Source organism: Megascapheus bottae, chromosome 5 (assembly GCF_031878675.1).
Source record: "Megascapheus bottae isolate mThoBot1 chromosome 5, mThoBot2.hap1, whole genome shotgun sequence".
Classification (NCBI taxonomy): domain Eukaryota; kingdom Metazoa; phylum Chordata; class Mammalia; order Rodentia; family Geomyidae; genus Megascapheus; species Megascapheus bottae.
Window position 1 is genome coordinate 4,736,943 of NC_143513.1, and position 24,354 is coordinate 4,761,296.

The following is a 24,354-nucleotide window of genomic DNA, read 5'->3' on the forward strand; positions in this document are numbered from 1 at the left end:
CCTTTGGACACCTCAGCCATTACCACCATTAGGTTTCTGATCTAATGACAAAAATAGCCCTTTCTTGATGGCATTCGGAGAATGCATTTGAAAAATCAGTTTACTTAGCCAATTAGTAGTTAAAGAGCTGTTTAACAGAAGTATCTGTTGACCACACACTGTGTATCAGAAACTGTGCCAGAAAGTTAGGATGTTATTAGTGGATAAGACAGATACCATGAGCCTTTCCTTTCTACAGTTTACAGTCTAGCAAGGGAGAAGCCGGGTAAGATGTGTATAAAGGCAGGTGCCAGTGGCTCATGCCTGGAACTGTAGCTACTCAGGAGGCTGAGATCCAAGGATTATGGTTCAAAGCTAGCCCATATACGAAAGCCCATGAGACTCTTATCTTCAGTTAGTACCAGAAAACCAGAAGTGGCACTGTGGCTCAAAGTAGTAGAGCCTTGAGCTGAAGAGCTCAGGGACTGTACTCAGGCCCAGAGTTCAAGCCCATGACTATGACAGATGATAGATAGATAGATAGATAGATAGATAGATAGATAGATAGATAGATAGATAGATAGTCATGAAGAAAAAGATGAGGGGAATCAGAAATGTGTTTGTAAGGGAATATCATCTACTGAAGAGAAAAAAGAAAATACAAGCAGATCTAAAGTCATTTACTAGAGACCTGAGGCCTTTGTCTTCTTGCTCAAAATCTTACATCCCTTACTTGATATCCCACACTTGCTCCTCAGCCAGATCCCAGGCAGTGAGGACTTGCTGTTAAGGACTTTCCTTCCCTGCCTCTCAGCTGGATTATTTTATTGTCTACAAGGACCTATGAGATAGTTCCTGTACCTTCCAAATGGGCCTCAACATCAAGCAAGATTCTCTGCCTTTCATTGGTTTCAACTCTGGTTCTGTCTGTTCCAATCATGATCAAAACCAGCTCCAGGAAGAAAACGAGATCTTGCCTTTTGCTGTAAAATCTACTAAAAAGCTAGTTCTGACAGCAAAGGTTCATTGTAAATTAAAAGTGATGGATTAATTAGAAATCATTAATATTTCATATAAAGTAGCTCTCACTCTCACCTTAAAATTTCAAAAATAGGTGTGGGGGGTGACAGACTACTTGTGGTCTATAAAATTGCTGCTGTGCATCTGAGACACTATAAATTTTATCTAGTCGGGCCTGACCAACGAATCACTATGGTTTAACTCCTTGTCCAGCCCAATTCCACACAGTCTCTTTCAAGTTATCCATCATACCTCCTGAGCTTGTTCACACTGGACCTGTCTCCCCTGGAACGAAGCCCTGTTACTTACTACTGTGCTCCTCTTCTGATGTAATCACCATCACTTGCTCTTCACAGCAGAATTAAAGATCTAGCAACAACCAGGTTCTTGGGGATACACCTGGAAATATTTAAATAGTGGGATCCCCTGTACATGGTCACACGCATGTCACTGCCACGTCTACACACACATGTGCGCTAAAAGAACACTGGAAAGACAGGAGCCAGGGGCTCGCACCTGTAATCCTAGCTACTCAGGAGGCTAAGGTCCAAGGATCGTGGTTCAAAGCCAGCCCAGGCAGAAAAGACCACATGACTCTTATCTCCAATTAACCACCAAGAAAAAAAGATAACAGTAGAGCTGTGGTTCAAGTGGTAGAGTACCAGCCTTGAGTGAAAAAGCCCAGGGATAGTGCCCAGGCCTTAAGTTCATGAATTTAAGCCCTAAGACTGGCACAAAAATAAATAAGTAAATCAGAAAATAAACAAACCATGAGCACAGCTGGAAAGCATGATATAGGTAATGGTCCAACCTCCAGCTCATAGCAGGCACCAGCAGGCCTCTTCTTTAAGGCAGGTACCAAGGGTCTATCCTTGCCCCAGAAAAGAAGGTAGGAAGGAAGGAAGGAGATAGCATGAATCCAAATGTGAACCTGGTCAGAAAAATGGTAGAAATAAATGATTTTATTTCTTGGAATCAGCTGCAGTTGAAATGCTTCAGAACATGAAGTAATAGTGACACATTAGGCAAATCAGTAGAACATGTTCAAGGCTGAGTCCCAGATAGAAAATCTCTAACTCTAAGATTCATAAAATTCCAAAAGTTCAAGAGAAAAAAGCTCAGAACCAGAAATATAAAGATAGTGGACTTCAGTGTTCTTGGTTGGTTGGTTAGTTGGTCAAGTTTTTTTGTTTTTCGCTTTTTGTCAGTCATGGGGCTTGAACTCTGTCTCTGAGCTCTTCAGCTAAAGGCTAGCATTCTACCACTTGAGTGACAGTAACATTTCTGGTTTTCTGGTGGTTAATTGGAGATAAGAGTCTCGTAGACTTTCGTGCCTGGAGTTAACTTGAACTGTGATCCTCAGATCTCAGCCTCCTGAGTAGCTAGGATTACAGGTGTGAGCCACTGGTGCCTGGCTAAATTTTTTTTTAATATTACCTACTGCACTGAGGAAATATAATATGGACATCCACTAAAAGATAAAGGATTTCCACCATCCAATAGAGACGTTTCTCGATTTATTTTTTCAAGTAATTTACAGTAAGTGCCAGATCTCACAAGACCATAGTTCTGACAGTAAAATGCATTGTAAATTACAGGAGCAGAGAATTCCCCAACCCAGCCTCAGAAGGAAGCTCACTTTCAGGGATCAAATTACAAGGCTCTCTAATAAGATGACCTGGAGTGATTCATTTTAATTTTTTAATTACAATAATTACCTCCTTAATTTAAGTTTTACATTTGCCTAACATTAACTAAAAAGAGCTTGAATAAAGACTTAGGCTGGAGTGTCCACTATTCTTGATGGTAATTTTTCCCAGTAATGAAAGATTGTAAAGAACTTCCAAAGCTGTCACCAGAAATACAGACAGTATTTTGAGAAGAAAAATAATATACTAGCATTGAATCAGGTTTTTACAGCATCACATTAGAGTTCTTAGAGGAAACACACACACACACACACACACACACACACACACACTCACACAAGACAAAAAAAAAAAAAAGAAAGTTTGAAAAGGACTAGATGCTGCCTCAGGCCTGTAATCCTAGCTCCTCAGGAGGCTGAGAGCTGAAGGTCATGGTTGGAAGCCAGCCAGGGGAGGAAAGTCCTGCCAAATGCAACTGTGATGCCTTGTGCTCTCTATACATTCTGAGCCCTGGAATGCCCTTGGTGCCTTTCTAGATAGCACAGTCCTGCTTATCCATCCTTAACGACCTGCATCCTCAGCCCTCCTCTACCTTCAATCCTTTCTCTGTAAAACCTGTTCATTTCCCCTTCCTGCTTTCCTAGACAATTCATTTATTCTCATTCAATGCTTCTTCCTACTTGGGTTAAAGAGATGTTTTAGAGCTAGGAGGAGTAAGTTTTCAGTGAGTTTCAAAAGAGCTTCTGCCTTACTTTTCCAAACTACCAGAAGAGACCACTAAAATCTCCTGCGGTGTCATGTTCTATTTTCTCAAAATATTTTAAAGTAGTTTATCCTGAAGTCAACTCTGAATCTTTCACCAAATTGTACAAATCTACACAGTACAAAGAACTTTTCAGTAAGGTTCAGTAATTCATCCACCCTACAAAGTAGTAATAGTTCTCATTGCATCTGTGCTCTGGGTTTTGTTCATTTGTTTGGATACAATAATCCATTCTCTTTATCCTTTGGCCAAGAGAAGCTCCTTTCAACACCTATGTGGGGCCCCAAGACACCGGCATCAATGTGCACCTAAGAACTTGGGAAAATACAATACTCACCTAAGAACTTAGGAGAATGCAAGTCTCTGTGTGCATGTCTCTCTCTATCTCTGTCTCTTTGTCTCTCTGTCTCTCCACCTTTCTGACTTTCATTGTACTGGGATTTGAACTTAGAACCTTATGCTTGCTTGTCAGGAACTCTACCACTGAGCCCTATCTCCAGCCTTTTTTTGCACTATTTTTGGGATAGCCCAGGTACATACCTGGACTTACAATCTGCATAGTTAAGGCTTCCCATTGCAGGTGGGGTGACAGGCATACACTACCACTCCCAGCTTCTTCCACTGAGATGGAGTCTCATGGACATTTCTGCCCTGGCTGGCCTAGTACTGTAATCCTCGTAATCTCAGGCTCCTACAGACTGAAAGGTTCATGCTATTGGCTGACAAAGGATTCTCATGTGTATTTCTGGGGTGGCCTCGAGCCATAATCCTTCCCATCTCAGCCTCCTAATTGGCTAGGATTACAGGCACTATGCACCAGCATCTGGAAATAACAGACTGATTCAAAACTCTGAGATGAGACTAAAGACCAGCCTTAACACCTCCTGGTAATTCTGATGAAGGTAAATCTTGACATCATTGATGCAATTTCTCATCAAGCTAGCCTGAAGTATGCATCCTACAGAAAGATAGCAGCCAGTACAGAGAGAAGATGAGAAACCCGATGCCCTCCCCAGTGCTCTGGCTGCTGCTGGCATCAGAGGTCCTTGTGTCACATGGAGCCCCCAGCACATGTGTCCAAAACCAGAGCTATTCCTATTGGCCTTTTCTTCTTTTCCTTTTCCTTTTTTTTTTCTTTTTTTGTCCTGGGAGTGGGGCTTGAATTCAGGACCCTATTCTCTTGAAAGAGCTTTATTTCTCACTGTCACTCTACGACTTGATCCATACCTCCATTTCTGGCATTTTACTGATTAATTGGAGATGAATCTGAGGGACTTTTCTGCCCTAGCTGAACTGCAATTCCAAGGAACTCAGTGTCCTGAGTGGCTACGTTTACAGGAGTGAGCCACTGGCTTGACAAGGAAAAATCTTGTCTAGTTGGTCTTATCTGCCTAGTCGAACTCTTTAGAGAAACCAGGTCTCCATGTTCTAATATATGTGTGTATGTGTGTGTGTATATACATATGCATTATATGTAGTATATAATATATATAATACTTATTGCATATATATAACATTTCTCTTCCAGAGTAAATTATAGAGTATATATATATATATATAATTTACTCTGGAAGAAAAATGTTTCTTAGATTCTAAAATAGCTTAGATTCTACTCTTCCTTTGGCTGTGTAAACAGAAATGAAGTTCTTACCATAACTATTTTATTTTTATTTTTCTCTCACTTCTCCCGTATAACTTCATGCAGAAGGCCTTGCTTTTGATAATGATTCCTAAGTGAGATTTAAACCTAAGAGCAGACTTTCCTCTACTAACCTGTGTCTGAGGAAGAAATATTTAAATTGATTATTGTATGTGCTATCCAGTTACCACACCCAGGGCCAATAAAATATTGATAGAATGCTAAAACTAAAGACTGTCTCATGATTGAGTAACTCAACACTGTAAACAGCCTTGGCAAGTAATGGTCTTGAGACGGACAACTCATGGCAAGTAATGGTCTTGAGACGGACAACTCAATAAGTTAGAGGGTATAGATTGAAACGTAAATATCCATGACATTTTACTAAGTAAATTAAAAATAGGTTTCCTTACAGTATAAAATTAACTGGATTTGATTGTTGGTTATGTGAGCCAAGCAAGTTGCCTAATTACCTTGGCCAGATGTTTGCTGCATGTTCATTTCTGTGCCAGTTACTGTCATCTTGGGATCACCATCTTGCTCCACTGAGAGAATGGCTAGCAGTAACCGGGGTGGTGTTGGGAATGGAAGAGCATGCAGCTTTTCAGAAGGGCTGGTGTGGCATCCTGGGAAGGAGGTCTGGACCCCAAGATGGAAGCCTGGACTCTGCTTAGCAACCAGGCATATCTCCTGTGAATCAAGGAGTTTGCTACCAACTTTTACCATGCAGAGAACCAAAGGAAAATCTGAGCCCTAAAGGCTTTTCCAAGGTAGTGCCTTACTAACCCGGCTCTAAAGGTAACCATTCACTTGATTTAAAAGCACTTTAAGGGGCTGGGATTTTGGCCTAATGGTAGAGTGTTTACCTAGCATGCAGGAAGGCCCCAGTTTGGTTCCTCAGTACTACATATATAGAAAAAGCCAGAAGTCATACTGTGGCTCAACTGGTAGGTCGCTAGCCTTAAGAAAGCTCAAGGACTGTGCTTAGGCCCTGAGTTCAAGGCCCAGGACTGGCAGGGAAAAAAAGGCACTTTAATTTTTTTTTTTTGCCAGTTCTGGACCTTGAACTCAATGCCTACATGCTGTCTTTGAGCCTCTTTGTGCTCAAGACTAGCACCATAGCCAGGCTCACAGCTGTAATCCTAGCTACTCAAGAGGCTGAGATCTGAGGATCAAGGTTCAAAACCAGCCCAGGCACAGAAGGACCTGAGACTCTTATCTCCAATTAACCTCTAAAAATGGGGCTTGGCTCAAGGGTAGGGTAGCAGCCTAGAGCTGAAGAGCTCAGGGACAGTGCCCAGGCCCAGGGTTAGGGCGGTGGCCTTAAGCTGAAGAGCTCAGAGACAGCGCCTAGGCTAAGTTTAAGCCCCATGACCCACAAAAAAAAAAAAAAAAGACTAGTGCCACTTGAGCCACAGAGCCACAGAGCCACTTCTGGCTCTTTCTAAGTAGTCTATTGGCCATGAGGGTCTCATGGACTTGTCTGCCTTGGCTAGCTTTGAAGCACAATCCTCAGATCTCAGCCTCCCGAGTAGCTAGGATTACCAGTGCCAGACAACTTTAAGTAATTTTTAATTTTTTGCCAGTCCTGGGCTTGTGCTCAGGGCCTGAGCACTGTCCTTGGACTTTCCTCAAGGCTAGAGCTCTACCACTTGAGCCACAGCACCACTTCCAGCTTTTTTCTATGTATGTGGAGCCAAGGAACCGAACCCAAGTCTTCATGCATGCTAGGCAAGCACTCTACCACTAGGCCAAACTCCTGCCCCCCCCCGGGTGAAAAACAAAGTAGTCATACAGATTTGTACATAAATGTTTATAAGAACTATACTATTCATATTCCTTTACTAGTCCCAACATGGGAACAGCTCAAACTGGTGAAAGAGAATGGATGATAAACACAATGTGTGCATGTGTGTATATATGTTTACATACTGGCATACTATTAAGAATAAAAAGAGATGGAGTCACATGCAGTATAATGAGTGAATCTCAAAAAAAAAAAAAAAGAAGAAGAAGCATGCCAAGCAAAAGAAACAAAATTAAGGGGGGGAGGTGTTTCTGTAGGATTCCCTTTCTAGAATCATGCCCATGAAGTCAGAGTGAGAGAAAGAAGAGCAGAGGTTGTCTGGGAAGAAAAGAGGGACTTCTGTGGAATAGCAAAAACATTTTCTATCTTGTTTGTGGTAGTGATGTATGACGGCAAATTCATTTGACAAAATTCCTGAAACTCTGTTTGAAATGGATATGTTTTATTATGTATAAATTATAGATCAATAAAGATAAATGGAAAACAAGTACACACAGTAGGGAAGCAATGCTAAATGTGAAGTTGAAATGTCCCAGGCTGGCTCTCAGCTATTAAACAAGATGATCACCAAGATTGAGGCCTGTTTTGTGGCTAGCATCTCCCATCAAAGTTCAAGATCTGATTTATTTCTGCATCCAGGAATCTAGCTGTCCTTCTTTGAGTGTGATGATGGATATAAAAGTACTGGGTACCCCCCAAAAATGTTACACAGTCACAAAATGAATTGTTAACTGTAAAGATGGCCTTCAGCATGGATCCTGCCATGCTCCTGGCTCCATCTTTCTAGATAAGCAACAGAGAATGGAGACAGAGCTCCCCTGGGAGTCGAGGTGAACCTGCCACCTGCCCCCTCCCCATTTCCTCTTCCTTCTCGCCTTATTTATCCAAACTCCTCTTGACTCACAGAATGACAGTCCTTAGGTAACCTGGAAAAGAATAGTGAACATACAGACATCAAGATAACCTTACTTCCTGCCCACAAAAATTATTTTAATTACCTAAAGGCTTCCTTTTGGCATTGTAATAATTAGCTTGAGCCCAGGACTAGACTTTCTGTTTCCAGGGACCAACTCTATCTCCACAGTGAATGTCTTTAATCTCTCCGTGTTTCTACTTCCTTTCCTTCATACATAGGATGGAAATAACGCCCATGCCTGCCACTGAGGTGAGAATTAGGTGGGAGGAGACCTTGATGCCCTTAGTAACTGACACGAAGTAAAGAAATGGCTGAGAGGTGCAGATATTATGGGATGGTGTTGTCTTGACTCTTCCCATTTCTCTCTTGCTTTTCTAGAGGATTTCAGAGAATCATTTTTACCTACTCCACAGCAATCCTCCCAGGCTCTTGGATCTGGGAAAGCAAAGAGGTCCCAATTATGGGGATAGAGGTATGGCTCAAGTGGTAGAGCACCTGTCTAGCAAGCAAAAGGCCCTGAGTTTAAACATTAGTACAGCAAAAGAGGAGAGAAGGAAGGAAGGAAGGAAGGAAGGAAGGAAGGAAGGAAGGAAGGAAGGAAGGAAGGAAGGCAACCTCATACACTCAGCTTAAAGTTTGAACTTTCTCCAAACTACCAGTTTCATGTAAGCTAAAATGGCAGCGTATAGCCCTGCTTCAAGTCTGAGTTTTTGCATTCTAGCTGCTGGTGTTTCATTTTGTATGCCCATGTTTAAGAAACCCATCAGGTGTGTAGTCATTATATGAACATGCAGAAAGGGTCCAGCCACACGCTATGACTGAGAAACGCAGAAAATTGGGTGCTCGAGCAAGCCAAGTAGGAAATTAATAATATATTTAGAGTTGCTCATAAAACGCCTGTCAAGCAAATGACAATACAGACAAAAATAAAAAATATGATTCCTGCCTGTGGCATGGATCCTGTACTCTGCCTGAGAGTTATGCTCTCTATTCTTGGAAATTAGAATTTTTCAATTCCAGATGAAACTTCTGTTCCTGGCATTAACCCTCCCCCAGATCGTTTCATTCATTTGTGTATTTTTTACACCCCTTCCCCCTACCCTATGTAGCTCCACCAACCCTCCCCGACGGCCGTGGGTCAAGCAGGTTCCCAAGGCAACATTCTACACCTGGCTCACAGCCAAGCAGCCATGTCTCAAAGTCCGGTGCGACAGGCTTCCTCCTCTTCCTCCTCATCCTCCTCTTCTTCAGCTTTGAGTGTGGGCCAGTTGGTCAGCAGTAAGTATCCTTTCTGGATCCATTTAAATCATTCTCTCTGTCTCTCTCTCTGTCTCTCTCTCTGTCTCTCTCTCTCTCTGTCTCTCTCTCTGTCTCTCTCTCTGTCTCTCTCTCTCTCTCTGTCTCTCTCTCTCTCTCTCTCTCTCTCTCTCTCTCTCTCTCTCTGTCTCTCTCTCTCTCTCTCTCTCTCTCTCTCTCTCTCTCTCTCTCTCTCTCTCTCTCTCTCTCTCTCTCTCTCTCTCTCTCTCTCTCCCAGAAATTTTCTACTATTCCTGAGCCAATTTTGGGGTGACATTCATGAAGACCACGTCCAGATGATTCCTTTAAAGAGATTACAGATTAGTCCAGCCTCCACCAGCCCTGCTTTTAAGGGGTTCCTGATGAGCTGATTCAGACCTGCCACTTTCACAGACAGGAGAGATAGCTCAGGACTGAAATAAGCAGCAACAGGAACTCAGCTGGCTGGCAACAGGACAAGTAGACAAAATATAGTCTTAGCATCCCTATTGCTTAGGACATAAGATGTTTTGTATGTATGTGCTGCTTCTGGGGTTTGAACTCAGGGCTGTCCATGAGCTTCTTTTGCTCAAGATTAGCACTCTACCACTTGAGCCACAGTGCCACTTTCAGCATTTGGGGGGTAGCTTATTGGCGATAAGAGTCTCACAGGCTTTCCTGGGCTGGCTTCAGTTCAGGATCCTCAGATCGCAGCCTCTTGAGTAGCCAGGAGTACAGGTGTAACCACCAGCCCCTAGCTTGTTATAAGAATTTTAAGAACACCAGGAACCAAGACCAAAAACAAAACCATTCCTGATTAGATCACAACATCACAGAACCTCTGATCAAAATCACCGGCTATGTCTTTGTCTTCCTGTTGGCCAATCTGCCACATGACAACAAGTAGCTTTCATGCCTCTTGCCCATTCCAGGCAAAGGAATGGCAAATTCATGCTATAGCAATGGCAAGACCTTCCTATGTGAAGAGCACCACATCCCTGGTCTCTTCACGGCCCTCAGTTGCTGAACTAAGCACTGGATAGGAACACACGATGTCTTGAGCTAAACCCTGCTCAGTCTCTGAGATACTTCCTACCATCAGCACATGCCGTTTCTACAGTTTGGGGTTTTAGAATGTCTAGAAGAAATAGCAAGCATATAACAAATGCTCCAAATTAAAGCTCGAGATTCTACAGTGTGCTTTTTAAAAACTGATTAGCCTGAGGTGGGGGTATTGCTGTGTTTGGGGTGTTATTGTTGTTGTCTTCTTTCAGTCCTGGGGCTTGAACTCAGGACTTGGGTGCTGTCCCTGGGCTTCTTTTGCTCAAGGCTACCATTTGAACCACAGTTCTATTTCTGGCTTTTGAGAAGTCTTTTGGAGATAATAGTTTCATGGACTTTCCTGCCCGGGCTGGCAAACCTCAAACTGCAATCCTCAAAGCTTAGTAACTAGGATGACATATGTGAGCCACCAGCACCTCGCTGGTGTTTTATTTTTAAATACACTTTTTGGTTAGCCTCTGACTTTAAACTAGACTCTCAGATAGCATAGAACTACTACCTAGATCTAGAAAAACAAAACTCGAACATAAACACTCAGTAATGGCTTATCGCATAAGAAAACCCCTGATTTGTAATTCAGGCCATTTTCCCCAGTCAGTGAAGTCACTGTATTGCTAGTAGGCTCTTCTCCCACGTTCCACCACACATTCTAAGTAATTTCTTAGTCTTCAGAAATACTTGATAAGTAAACTCATTTGCTTTGAGACCAACACTACGAGGAAACGTTGCTTATGTAAGTTATTAATTCACACTTTGGCAGCCTCCTTAATGATACTTCTGGCTCCTTTAACAATCACACTGTGAGGGTCAGGGAAGAGTGATATTGATCAATCACTTCAACTTCTTTACCAACCCTGAACTCATAGGCCCAAAGTAAAAGCCAGGAGGAGCTAAATCGAAAACACAAAAATACAACAAAGCCCACAAATCTGTCCTGAGTACTTAAGGCCACATGAGTCAAGGGGCCAGGCAGAAGATTCTACAACCATGGCTGTTTTCACACAACTATCTATTACCTTCATTTTTAAAATGGATTTTTGAAATCCTTTACTTTCAAATTTTCAGACCATGCATTCCAGATGTACTGAGGGAAAAATGATCAAACACCTTTGGATCACTGCCTAGTTTCATGTTCAATTGTCCTTCTATAGCAAGGTTCAGACTCAAGGTGATATTTGTCCTCACTTTAGCCCTCTATGTATTCTGTGGGGCTGACTGAATCTGAAGCAAACTCCTACAAAACATATCACTTCCAGGCTGGGAGTCTGACCTAGTAGTAGAGCGCTTGTCTAGCATGCACGAAGACCCGGGTTCGATTCCTCCATACCACATACATAGAAAAAACCCGAAAGAGGTTCTGTGGTTCAAATGGTAGAGCTCTAGCCTTGAGAAAGCCCAAGTGCTCAGGCTCTGAATTTAAGCCCCACGACCGGCAAAAAAAAAATTAACCCAACCTCTCCGGATGAGGAAAATGAATAACAGAAAGCCAGGATAACCACTACCCATGCAAGGTCATATACTCTGAGCTAGAGTGACAGCAAAAGTAAGGTTCCAGGAAAGCCTCCATTTACCAAACATATTTTCCCTCCTCAAACACAAAAAGCAAGCATTCCTTCAGAAAGGACAACTGCTCCAACAGTGAAACAACATAGGAGTTCACAAGAAATCTTAAAATTAGAAAGAAGAACACTAGTATCATACTCTATTTTATTATTTACAAGCATCCTTCAAATACCAGCCAAAGAATTCTTCTGAAGTCCAAAGACAAGTAACTCATGAACAAGATAAAGCTAATGTTTCCCCAGTGGTAAGTGACCTTCTTTGTATGGAAAGACTCCTATATTCTAGGAACCTATTAGTATAGATGTATATGTTTTACCACCTGAGCTTTGAGGATAAGCACCATCTATCTGGCAAATATCATGTAATCCTTCTATTAATTACAATAAAAAATATATGAAAAAAAAGAATGCAATCTTAGAATGTCAACAGTGGCTTGTACTTGAAATCTCAACTACTCAGGAGGCTGAAATCTGGAGGATTGTGGTTGGAGGCCAGGCCAAGCAGAAAAGTCACTAGACTTCATCTCCAACATAAGCCAGCAAAAAAAAAAAACATGGCTAGTGACATGGCTAAAGTGGTAAAGTACCAGTCTGGCAAATGTGGGCCCTGAGTTCAAACCTCAATTCTGCCAAACACAAACACACACACACACACACACACACACACACACACACACACACACACACGCATACAGAAATCTCACCATGTGTCAGAGGATCATACCTATAACATTAGCTATACAAGAAGCAGAAAGAGTTGGAGAATCATGATTTCATGATTCAGAACTAGCCTGGACATAAATACAAGACCCCCATCTTCATCAAGAGCTGGACACAGCGCGTATAACTGTCATCCTAGCTGTGTAGGAAGTATAAATAGGTAGATTACCATCCCAGCTAACCTGAGTATATGCAGGAGACCTTATTTGAAATACATATATATACATATACATATATGTGTATATATTTAGTGAAGGCAAAAAGGGCTGGGGACATGGCTCCAAAACCCAGTTCCAAAGGAAGGAAAGAAAGGTGGGAAGGAGAGGTGGGGAGAGGAAGGAAAGAAGAAGCCACCATCAATCAACAATTTACACAGATACTGAGTCTCCCTGTCAATCCATCATCTGTGTGTTTCACAAGAATTTCTCCTATCACCTCTCTGGCAGTACCAGGAGAAAAGGCAGGAGTTGAAAGCATGTAAGAGGAGAAAAAGGCCTAATGAATATTCACTGGGACCTCATGGAAAACACTGGACTCCTGATCCAGGTGTCCATTTCTCTTGAGTTCTCAATAAAGGCTTGATCATATGCACCACACTGTTCTGTGCATGGGGACTCAACACCCACAGCTTTCAGCATTAGCTATTGTCAATGATCTAACAAAAAGAAAAAGACTTCCGGGTGTTGATGGATCAGGCCTGTAATCCTAGCTACTCAGGAGGCTGAGATCTGAGGACTGCAGTTCCAAGCCAACCCAAGCAAGATCGCCCATGAGACTCATCACCAGTTAACTACCAGGAAGCCAGGAGTGGTGCTGTGGCTCAAAATGGTAGAGTGCTAGCCTAGAGCAAAAGAGCTCAGACACAACATCCAGACCTCGAGTTTAAGCCTCACAACTGACAAAAGAAAGAAAGAAAGAACCCCACAGAAATCTCTGGCTTCCTTTCTTTTATTTTTTTCTAGTCTTGAACATTTATTGTCTACCATACAGTGCTGCCAGATTCCTCCACCCTGCCTTATGAAGAGAGGCTTGGCCCTTTTTTTCCCCCCCAAACACTGTGCCATTCTGTACCAGCTGAACTTCTCAGCTCTAAGTGAAGATTTCTCAGCATTATTTTTCTTGTTCTACTCCCCTTGCAAGAAGGTGTTAACTTTTTCTTTTAACTTCTAATAACCCTCTGTCCCCATAAAATCTTAATTCTGCAAATGCATTTAACATCTCTTATTGTCCTGCTACCCTTAGGAAAACCACAATAATTGTACTATGATTTTTCCTAACCCTTCCCCAGAAACAACAGCTGCACCGGGCAGCCAGCAGGGCTGAGGAGTGCTGGACACGAGAGCCAGAAAGACAGACATCTGTTCCAGCCAACCAGGAATTACCAAATGCATTGATAGATCCAGTGCCCCTCCCCCAAAGAGCATGAAGAATCTCGCTTTTTCTGTAGGAATTGATGCAAAGGTTCAGAAAATTCACAAGCTCTAGGAAGCTGAGTTCTTCCCTACACTCTTTCTTTGCAACACCTTTCCCTAGGAGGTTAGGGATGAAGAAACAAGAGAAGGGGGCCCAAGACTTTTGGGAGCATGGAATCCTTTGGGAATACTGGAAGCCAATCTTGGCCACTGGGCCAGGAAGCCTCCACCAGAGTTGACCCAAACCAGATATTAACTATGTATTGCCAGACTTTGGGCAAGGGAGGTAGGGGAAGAAAAGGTAGTATTTAAATTCATTGTAACAACTAAACTGGTTTTCTAATTGACCCCTGCAATCCACCCATGCACATAGAGTCTCAATCCTGATACAGTTACCAATCCCTAGCCAGAGCTCCATAGACCACTATCAATCTCTTAGTTCCCACCTTCCCTGCTCAGCCCAGCACCTTCCAGGTTCACCAAGTTCCCATTTATCAACATTAGATCTCTCCACTCCCCCAGGGCTGCCCATTCAAACAACCAACCCAGTGTCTCCTCCCTTCTGCAGGGCAGATACACATCGTTACTTCTTGAGTAACCCTACCTCTAATTGGTGTGTGTGTGTGTGTGTGTTTATTATTTATCTCCTACCACCTTCTTCCACCCAGCTAGCATCTCCCAGAAACCACTTAAAAAAATACTTAAAAACCAGGTGCTGGTGGCTCACACCTGTAATCCTAGCTACTCAGTAGGCTGAGATCTAAGGATCTTAGTTTAAAGCCAGCTTGGGCAGAAAAAAATTCCAAGATTTTTATTTCCAATTATTCAGCAAAAACCTGGAAGTGGAGATTTGCCCAAGTGGTAGAGAACCAGTCTTGATTTGAAAAAGCCAAGGGGCCAAGTACTGACACAAGAAAGCAAGAAGGAAGGAAGGAAGGAAGGAAGGAAGGAAGGAAGGAAGGAAGGAAGGAAGGAAGGAAGGGAGGGAGGGAGGGAGGGAGGGAGGGAGGGAGGGAGGGCAGAAGGAAGGAAGGAAAGGAGGGAGGGAGGGAAAGAAGAGAGAGAAATAAGGAGAGAGAGAAGGAAAAGAAATGAAAGGACAGGAGAGGAGAGAGGAGAGGAGGAGAGAGGAGGGATGGAGGAAGAGAGGAGAGAAATGGAAGAAGGAAGGAAGGAAGGAAGGAAAAGAGAATGGGAAGGAGGGAGGGAGGGAGGGATAGGAAGGAAAAAAATAGAACCACTGGTATGAAAATTTCAAAGGAAGGGCTAGGAGAGTAGTCTAGTAGAGTGCTTGCCTAACATGCACGAAGCCCTGGGTTTGATTCTTTGCTACCACATACACAGGAAAAAGCAAGAAGTGGTTCTGTGGCCCAAGTGGTAGGTGCTAGCCTTAAGAAAGCCCAGTGGCAGTGCTCAGGCCCTAAGTTCAAGCCCAGTACTGGCAAAAAAAAAAAAAGGAAAGAAAGAAAGAGAGAGAGAGAGAGAGAAAGAAAAGAAAAGAAAAGAAAAGGACCTTTTTTAAAGAGATGGGGAGGGGGTGTCTTGCTATATTGTCTAGGCTAACCCTAAACTCCTGCATTCAAGCCATCTTCCAGCCTTAGCTTCCCAAGTAGCTGAGACTGCAAGGTACAAACCATTTGTGCCCATTTGTTTCTTTGCACTGAGGACTGAACCTAGGGCCTCGTTCATGTCGGGCAAGAGGTCTACCACTTGAACTTCACCCTCCTTTATTTTTGTTGCTGATGCAGAATCTTGCTTGCTTTTGCTTGAGTAAATATTAAAGGAAAGAAAAAGAAAAAGTCACTTCGAGTGCAAATGTTTTGTTTCTTTTCCTAACAACCAAACTGTCTGTAGCCCTGAACCCAGACAAGAAATATAGTCCAACCACCATCCATGGACAAGAAATTGAATTTACTGAAATTGATGGGTTCTTGTGCAGAAAGAGGAAGGGAAAACTTCTCACCTAAGTCCGAGGGATGAGGGAGAGAACAATAGTACTAGCTTGCAGGGGGACTGGCTTCACAACAGGCAGGACAGAGCAGTACTTTGAAATCTTCCACCTTCCCCAGCCCATGCTGTCTGCAGCTTGGAATACTCTTTCATTTATTCAGGGGTCAGTAGCCAGGGGGGTGGAAAGTTTCATTCTCCAGCTGTTGTGTCATTTCCCTTGATAAGTCCTAAATTGACCGCGTTATTCAGCTCCGAAGGAGCCTTTCTGTGGTAGGCATTTTTGATTATGTGCCCTTTTAGGGGACAAAGGCAGCTGTGGCAGAAAACTGCTATGAAGGAGAAAGGTGGGGGGGAGACAATATTATTCTCACAGCTTTGTGAGCATGTGCATCTGAGGAGCTAATGGGATCCTAAAAAAATAATACTAAATAAATAAATATTAGGCAAGATTACCATCTGTCAAGCCCAGAGTGCATGGAGAGCAGGTAGGAGGAAAAATACAAAATATCATTTCCTGTTCCTTTCTGAGGCTTCAGCCTTAGCCCGAAAGATGCCGATTGAGACATTTCAAGTAGGAAAAAAGAAGAAGAATATTTTTGCACAGTGTCTCAACATGTTTATAGACAGCTTGAAGCCACATTGGGGGAAACTCTCCTCTCCTGGCTGGGTTGTTTGTTCTTTGCTAGCCCTAAGGGGTGAGCCCTTGCACGGAAGAAGTAAGCAGGCTCTATTGGAGCTAGAAACATCTGGAAGGATGCTGTGTGGAAGGGTGAGGTGTGTCTGAAAGCAATTTTCCGTGAGGGACGCTGGTCCTTATACCGGGTAAGAAAGACCCTCAACTGGGCAGTGGGTTGACATATTGATTCCATTTTCAACAACCATCTCCACAGATCCTCAAACGGCAGCGGGTGAGGTGGATGGGGTTAATCTGGAAGAGATCCGAGAATTTGCCAAAGCTTTTAAAATCCGACGCCTCTCCCTTGGCCTGACCCAGACTCAGGTGGGACAAGCTCTCAGTGCTACAGAGGGCCCCGCCTACAGCCAGTCGGCCATCTGCAGGTAACCGCGCCTGGCCGGGCCGGCCTGGGCCTCCATGCCTTCGCGGCTTAGCCATTCGTCAGGCAGAGCATGGGAACCGAGCCTGGGGTACCTGTATGTATGCAAAGGAAGATGCCACTGCAGAAACCAATGCGGGGCGGGGGGCCTCCATGCCTCAGGTCAATGCACCGAGAACTCCAAGGCTGTGTGGTTGGAAAGTCACACCCCCCCCCCCAGGGCTCCGGCCCCCTCTCCCGGGCCCTGTGCAGTTGGTGGCCGACAGACAGTCGTCCACTCCGAGCTTCACGCTGGCCTCATGAGCACAGGCCTGTGTGCGTCCACGCTGTCACCATTCCCTGCCTCGAGGAGGCAGGGAGTGTGTTCTACAAAAACACATTTAAAAAAAAAAAAAAGAAAGAAAGAAATTAACCAATCTGGCAACTAACCTTGACGGATTTTTTTTTTAATTTACCTTCCTAGGCACAGCTTTCCAAGTATTTGTTTTGGTGGTGGTGGTTTTGTTGGTTTTGCTTTTCCGAAAAAGAAGCTGCTACTCTTTAAAGGAGCTCTGAGAGGGACTGTGACAACCTGGCTTTACCCTGCCCACACTAGGTCCAACTCCAATCCCCCTACCAAAAAAAAAAATTTTTAAGTGACGAAATCCAGCCTTGGTTGTACTCAAGTTGATCTGGGTTAAGTCATGGGAAGAAAACAGACCCTGTGCATGTGTGTGTGTGTGTGTGTGTGTGTATGTGTGTGTGCAACACTAATCCCATGTTTATGCATGAGGTAACGAAGGCACTCTGTAAGAGCTTTTTCCTCTTGGGCAATACCTTATGAATCCTCCATCAGGAAAAGCCAAGGAACCAACTCTAAACTCATTTAAGTGGATTTTGTTCTTGGTGATCCATGAAATGCTGTCTTTTTATCTGCTCTTTATACTTTTAATGTATTCCCCAAAGGACGGAAGTGTACTTTCCCTGCAGTTTAAGACTAAGGTTATAAATAACATCAGTATGGGGTAGTAGCTTGCAGCTCACATTTTGCTCAATGATTTTCCATAAAACCCATTGATTGTTGTTAAATACAAAAAGCACCATAGGATCCTCTCACTTCTATGGTCTCCCCTACTGTTTTTTCTTATAAGATACCTCCCTGTAGAAAATAACCTTTATTCAGTCTATACAAGGATACTACTGCTGGGGAATTTGTTTCAAGGCTTGTATATGTTATTCCAAACAACATGTACTGAAACCTTGATGCTAACAAGCACGAATGATATGAATACCCTAGCTTCCCGGTGGGAAACATTAATATTGTTTCATCTTGACAGCCCCATGATAAAGACAGGCACAGGTTTTGGGGGTTTTGGTTTTTGTTTTGTTTTTTTAAGTTGTTGCCAACTTACCTATGGCTGCTAGATTTCTCTCTGGCTTCTTTTTAGCCCAAAACTATGTCTGTCTTTTATTGAGTGAAGTGTCCTTTAACTCCCATGCTGAACATTGCTTGGATATTTCCAGTCAGGTATGGTGATTTCTAAAGTCTTACCCACCGGAAGATACAATGACCATAGGTACTTTGTCATATAACAAATCAGATATATATCATATAACAAATCATGGATAGGTTATTAGATACCTGGACTTTAGGGGCCTTCCATTCGTTTCCAGCATTTGAATGATGTCATTTATGGAGCTATCCACCTCCCAAATTAATCCATTAGTTCATTAAAGTCTTGGGGGAAAGCAAGATCTTACCCTGGAAGGATTTCAGTGAATTCACAGCATGGGAAGCAATGTGCTCTGCAGGGATTCCTCTGGTGTGTCACTGTTCCCTCATTAGCAGTAGGGACTCTGGGACACTGTTAGGCCCCTCTCCATCAGACACTTGTGGGGGGAAAAGACCCCTCACAAAGCACTGAGCATCCTTTTCCCAAGTTCTCATCTCTTGCCAGGATACTGTCAAGCCACTAGTGTTGCCCCACAAGTTCATTCAAACGCTGGGCCTTTTATGGCAAATGCTGACCTATGAAGGAACATGGCTTGAAGGAGGGGGCAGGCCATGGAAGGCAAATAGTCTTCCTCCCCCTTTGACCTAAAGTTGGATTTCTTTTTAAATAAACAAGTGGGGCGAGGAGCATGGCCTAGTGGTAGAGTGCTTGCCTAGCATGCACAAAGCCCTGGGTTTGATTCCTCAGTACCACATACACAGAAAAAGTCGAAAGTGGTGCTGTGGCTCAAGTGGTAGAGCGCTAGCCTTGAGAAAGCCTAAGGACAGTGCTCAGGCCTTGAGGTCAAGGCCCAGGACTGGCAAAAAAATATATAAATAAATAAATAATAAAAAATACACAAGTACTTTCTCAAACCCTAGTGGAAGACGATGTCATGAAATTTTAATATTATTTATGCTGCTTATCCTAATGGAAAAGACCTTTTAAAAAATGCACTGCCAAAAGTAAGCTTATCACACATAAAGACAGCCCAATCTCTTCTGTCTTTTTGTAAGCATCGTCCGTCATAAAACATATCGGCACTGCTCCTGGAAAACAGACTATTATAATAAGACACACTCTGAAGTCACATCACTTATTCTTTTCAACTGCATGGAACACGTTCAAAGAGAGAGAGAGAAGGGAGTTGTCAATCCTGGAAGGTTATGGATTTGGATTGAAGAGACACAACTAGATAAAAGGAGCTGGTCCTTTTTCATATCTTATTGAGTGTGCATATGAACTGAGGGTCGAGATGATCCTTAGAAACACACTATATAATTTAGTCAAGGATATTTCCTATTTTTTCAAGTCAGTGCAGCAAAGAGTCACTGATGGCGATTGATCTATATAGAAGACTTCATTTGCAGCAAATGATATCATTCGACTAGAGTTTCCAGATATTGCACATTCAACACAGCTTGATGCCCTGGGCACGGAGCGCCATTAGGCTTGGCAGTGAGCGGAAGGCATGAGAAGGCCTTAGCACAACCAGGCCTGGGGTGTTTCATGGTAATTACAGAGGAGTCAGCTGCTTAAGCTAGACCTGCAAAGTAACACGTGGGCTGTATTTCACCTGGAAAGAGGGGGGCGTGCTGTTAACTTACATATGGTGAAAATCGTTACCAGAGAGAGAAAGAGAGCAGTTAAACTAAGACACAAAATGGAGATAAAAAGACAGTCAAGAGGAGCCATCAGACTCCCCTTGTGGCCATCAGACTCTGACAGCAACTGAACTATTTTCCTCACCAATCATGAGGAGAGATGTAAGAAAACCAAGGGGAAAATACCATTCTTTTCGATGAAACATGGTGATGGGTGTTGCTTGAATGTCCTTTCCTTGGGTGCTGTTGAGGGGAAAGTAGAGATGATAGCATTAAAAATCAAAGCTTGGAGGGAAAAGAGAGATGAGTTTTTGTTTGTGCTTCCATCTGTCCATCATGACCGTGTGTGTGTGTGTGTGTGTGTGTGTGTGTGTGTGTGTGTGTTGCATGCATATATGTCGCCTGCCCTGGCACGGAACATGTGTTTCGCCTGCCCTGGCACAGAACATGTGTTGCATGCATGTGTTGCCTGCCCTGGCATGGAGGATCTTGGGGAGGATGGGTGCTGGCTTGGGCTGGGCTGGCTACCGTGCAGCTGGCTGCTAATCTGGAGTGAATTCGCCCTGCCAGGCAGTCAGGCAGGCAGGCAGGAGATCCACCCTGGCAGAGGACTCAGTGTAAGACTGTTCTTTCTCAATTCTCCCCCCAGACACACCATCCTGAGAAGCCACTTTTTCCTACCACAGGAAGCCCAAGAGAACACTATAGCTAGCAGTCTGACAGCCAAACTGAACCCTGGCCTTTTGTATCCTGCCAGGTTTGAAAAGCTGGACATCACCCCTAAAAGTGCCCAGAAGATCAAGCCGGTGCTTGAGCGGTGGATGGCTGAGGCTGAGGCCCGCCATCGAGCAGGTATGCAGAACCTGACCGAGTTTATCGGGAGCGAACCGTCCAAAAAGCGCAAGCGGCGCACTTCCTTCACCCCCCAGGCCCTTGAGATCCTCAATGCCCACTTTGAGAAGAACACACATCCCTCTGGGCAGGAAATGACCGAAATTGCTGAGAAGCTGAACTATGACCGGGAAGTAGTTAGAGTTTGGTTCTGCAATAAGAGGCAGGCCTTGAAGAACACAATTAAACGCTTAAAACAGCATGAGCCGGCTGCAGCAGTCCCTCTGGAGCCCCTAACAGACTCTCTAGAAGAAAACTCCTAAAGAGATGACTACTCGTGATCGGGAGGAACGAAATGGCTTATCCTTAGGACTACACCAAAAAAGAAAGAAGGGGAAGAGGAAGAGGAAGAGGAAGAGGAAGAGGAAGAGGAAGAAGAAGAAGAAGAAGAAGAAGAAGAAGAAGAAGAAGAAGAAGAAGAAGAAGAAGAAGAAGAAGAAAAAGAAGAAGGTGGTAAACTTTTTAAAAAACCCCCAGGAGGCACCATCACACTATATGTAAAGGACTAAGGAAACTGCCCAGAGGACAGAATGATTTATAATGTACATCACTTTTCCAAAAAGAAAAAAAAAAGTTCTGTTTGTTTGTTTTTGCTTTTGTGTTGCAGATTTTTAAATAAGGAATAACACAACATGGAAAGGTGAGTGGTAAGGACGTTACCTCCACCTGTCTTCCCAAAGCCAGTTTTTTTAAAGCAAACCAAATAATAACCACATACATTTTTTCTGTATATGATGAAAATATTTAAAAAAAGAAAAGAAAAAAACAAAAACTAAACCAAAAAAAAAAGAAAAGAAAAGAAAAAAAAAAAAAAAAGACAAAAACCAACCACACCAGTACAAACTTGTATCTGTTCAAAGCGAATACAAGGCTGCCACCTGGAGGAGCAATGGCGCCCTGTCAGGGACTGAGTACTGATTCACTCCAAAACCTATTAACCAAAGTCAGACACACAGCACAGCAAACCCCACCCACCCTTCGCTGCGTGTATCATTGTGTTGGCACATTCCTCCATCTGTACTCATGGAAAAGCAGGAAGCCTCATCTCTCCCACCTTGCCCACTCTACCAACTTGATGGGGGCCTTTTTCTCCAAACCATCCAAGGAAATTCCCTCCATTTGTCTGGAGGGAAAGCTGGGGGAGGGGGAAAGAAGAGCTTCTTTCTTTTTCTGGCTTTTTGGGGAGATTTGTTTGTTTGTTTGTTTTAGGGGGCATCCTGGATCATGTGCCAAAGCCTTCATTGCTTTCTTCTCACTATGACTTGTGGGTTTGAAAAAAGAAAATGGAGTCATTTTCCCTTCCTTCCTCTATTTCTCTGTCTCCCTCCCTCCTACATGGCCTCTCGGCCTCCTGGAAGGCACAAGCATGGGAGAAACAGTGCTTTTCTCCTTAGAACCTACGGAAATGCAGGAGAGACTCCAAAATAAGTAGAGCTGTGCTCGATGAACTGTCAACACTGGAATCAGCTGTAATTGTGCTCACTGTCCACTCCAAGCTTGGGATTTTTCCGTCTATTGGCCACGTATATGGAGAGCTGACCAAAACTAATTTTGTAATATAAACATAAGCTGCACATGTGGTTCAATACTTACATCTATGTTATGCTTCCGTGCAAAGCAATTTCTCTCAGAAGTCTGATAGCCAAAGGAATGTCTCAAGGTTTCAGTCCAAATACACACAAGCATGAACACACCCATATGCACCTGCACAAAGAAACAGGCCACAAAGGAAATGCTAGCAATTGGATTTTCTAGGGCCACAGGGTACCCTAATAATCTTCATCTTTTCTGCTGCTTCTTCCATCTGCAAGCAACGGCAAAGATTTTTCTTTTTTTCAGGGAAGCAGTCTTTCTTGGGATGTATAAATGGAGCCTCTAAAATGACAGGGAGAGTTAAACAATTGGAATTGAGGAGGGGGCTGGGTTCTTAAACAGAAAGCAAATTTCCTAGTAAATTGTCTCTCCATTAATGAAAAACACCTTATAGAAGTAGCTTATGTGATACAGTCTAGCTTTCACTGTTAGAACTAGAAGATAAGTTCAGTTTAAATTAAAAAAAAAAAAAACTTCCCCAAGGCATAGGGGACCATGGTACCCTAAGAAGCCCAAAGAATATTCTGAGGATGGCTGGGTAGGTGAACACTTGGAATCATGCTGATACCTTCACCCAGGTAGAGGCAGAAGACATTCTGTCAAAGGAGCAGGCAAAAGAAAACCATCAATTTTCTGGCTCTCAAAATGTCAACATTGATCATTAGTAATTAATAATCCTACTCACGTACTATCTAGAGACAAATCATGATCAGAAAAAGAAAAAATTCCACCTCATCCTTCCCTCCTAAAATTTCACCTCCTACAGTCCCCTAGAACACCCCTCCACCACAAGTTCTACTCGCTTCTTTTGGCTCCTTGTCTGTTTGGGTAAATAAAGCAGTTTATTTGTCCTCTCAAAACGTTCATGCAGCCAGGTGCCAGTGGTTCACACCTGTAATCCTAGCTACTCAGAAAGCTGAGATTTGAGGATCAGGGTTTAAAGCCAGCCTGGGCAAGAAAGTCAGTGAGACTCTTATCTCCAATTAATCACAAAAACTGGAAGTGAAGCTGTGACTCAAGTATTAGAGTGCTAGCCTTGAGCACTAAAGCTCAGTATCAGTGGCCAAGCCCAGAGTTCACGTCCCAGGACTGTCCAAAAAAAAAAAAAAAAGATTCATGCAGCAGTCAGGACACTACTTTCAACAAGGAAATTCTTAATACCAGTAACCTTGGAAATGGGATTAGTCTCAAAGCTTTTTTGTCTCAATCTGCTGATGCCAATTGGACAACTCACCTTACCAATGCCAAAAATATCGTGGTGCCCGTTTCACCACCACAAAACCTGTATAAATAGTGTTACCCCAGAACTCCCCAAACTTGATTAAGACAGATTTTCTGTTCTCCTAGGACCTGTTCCAAAGTGTATCAAGAAAAGCTCCCCCAAGAAGAGAAATTAACAAGATAACATATAATGGATGGTGAATGATTTTAATTGTATCAGCAGTGGTCACAAAAGGCCTGTTCAGTTCAAGATCTATATTTGGAAGGTGAAAATATAAAATAAAAGCAGACATCCCAAGTAGAACAAAAAAATATATATTCATCCCACAGTCATGAAACCATTCATGTGCAGTGATTTTTTTTATAGTTTTCTAATTTTGTATTGTTTTATAAATTATTTATAAAGTGTTGTAATGCTTCTTATATTAATTTTTTACAGATAAAATTTTTTGCTACAAGGCATAAAAAGGTGCCTACACAGATTCTTAAGAATATAAATTATACAGTATAACACATAAGTCTTTGAAACCACACCTGTTGTTGAATTTTATTATGACTTTTTCTCATTTCCTCTTGTAAAGAACCTTCCTATGCCAGTAACATTTACATGTATGTCCTTTATGTTTCCATGAACTGAAGGTTTAGATTGTTGCCAACAAAAAAATAATAATAAAAGCCACTTTGGCTATATGTGATTGTATTTCAAGCTTTAAAATCTCACACATTATTTTCATCTTCATTTCCTTCAGTATTTCATGAGAAAA

At 42.9% G+C, this 24,354-nt stretch overlaps 1 protein-coding gene across 1 annotated transcript in view; it reads left to right on the forward strand.

The window, feature by feature from the left end:
* The window catches only part of Pou6f2 (POU class 6 homeobox 2), a 230,066-nt gene extending 208,550 nt beyond the window's left edge, over positions 1-21,516 (forward strand). The window contains exons 7-9 of the mRNA XM_090332603.1: positions 8,883-9,051; positions 16,645-16,813; positions 20,535-21,516. Coding sequence (XP_090188729.1) covers positions 8,883-9,051; positions 16,645-16,813; positions 20,535-21,039 — 843 coding nt within the window. The 3' untranslated portion in view covers positions 21,040-21,516. The remainder of the gene's footprint in view (positions 1-8,882; positions 9,052-16,644; positions 16,814-20,534) is intronic.
* The last annotated feature ends 2,838 nt before the right edge of the window (positions 21,517-24,354 follow it).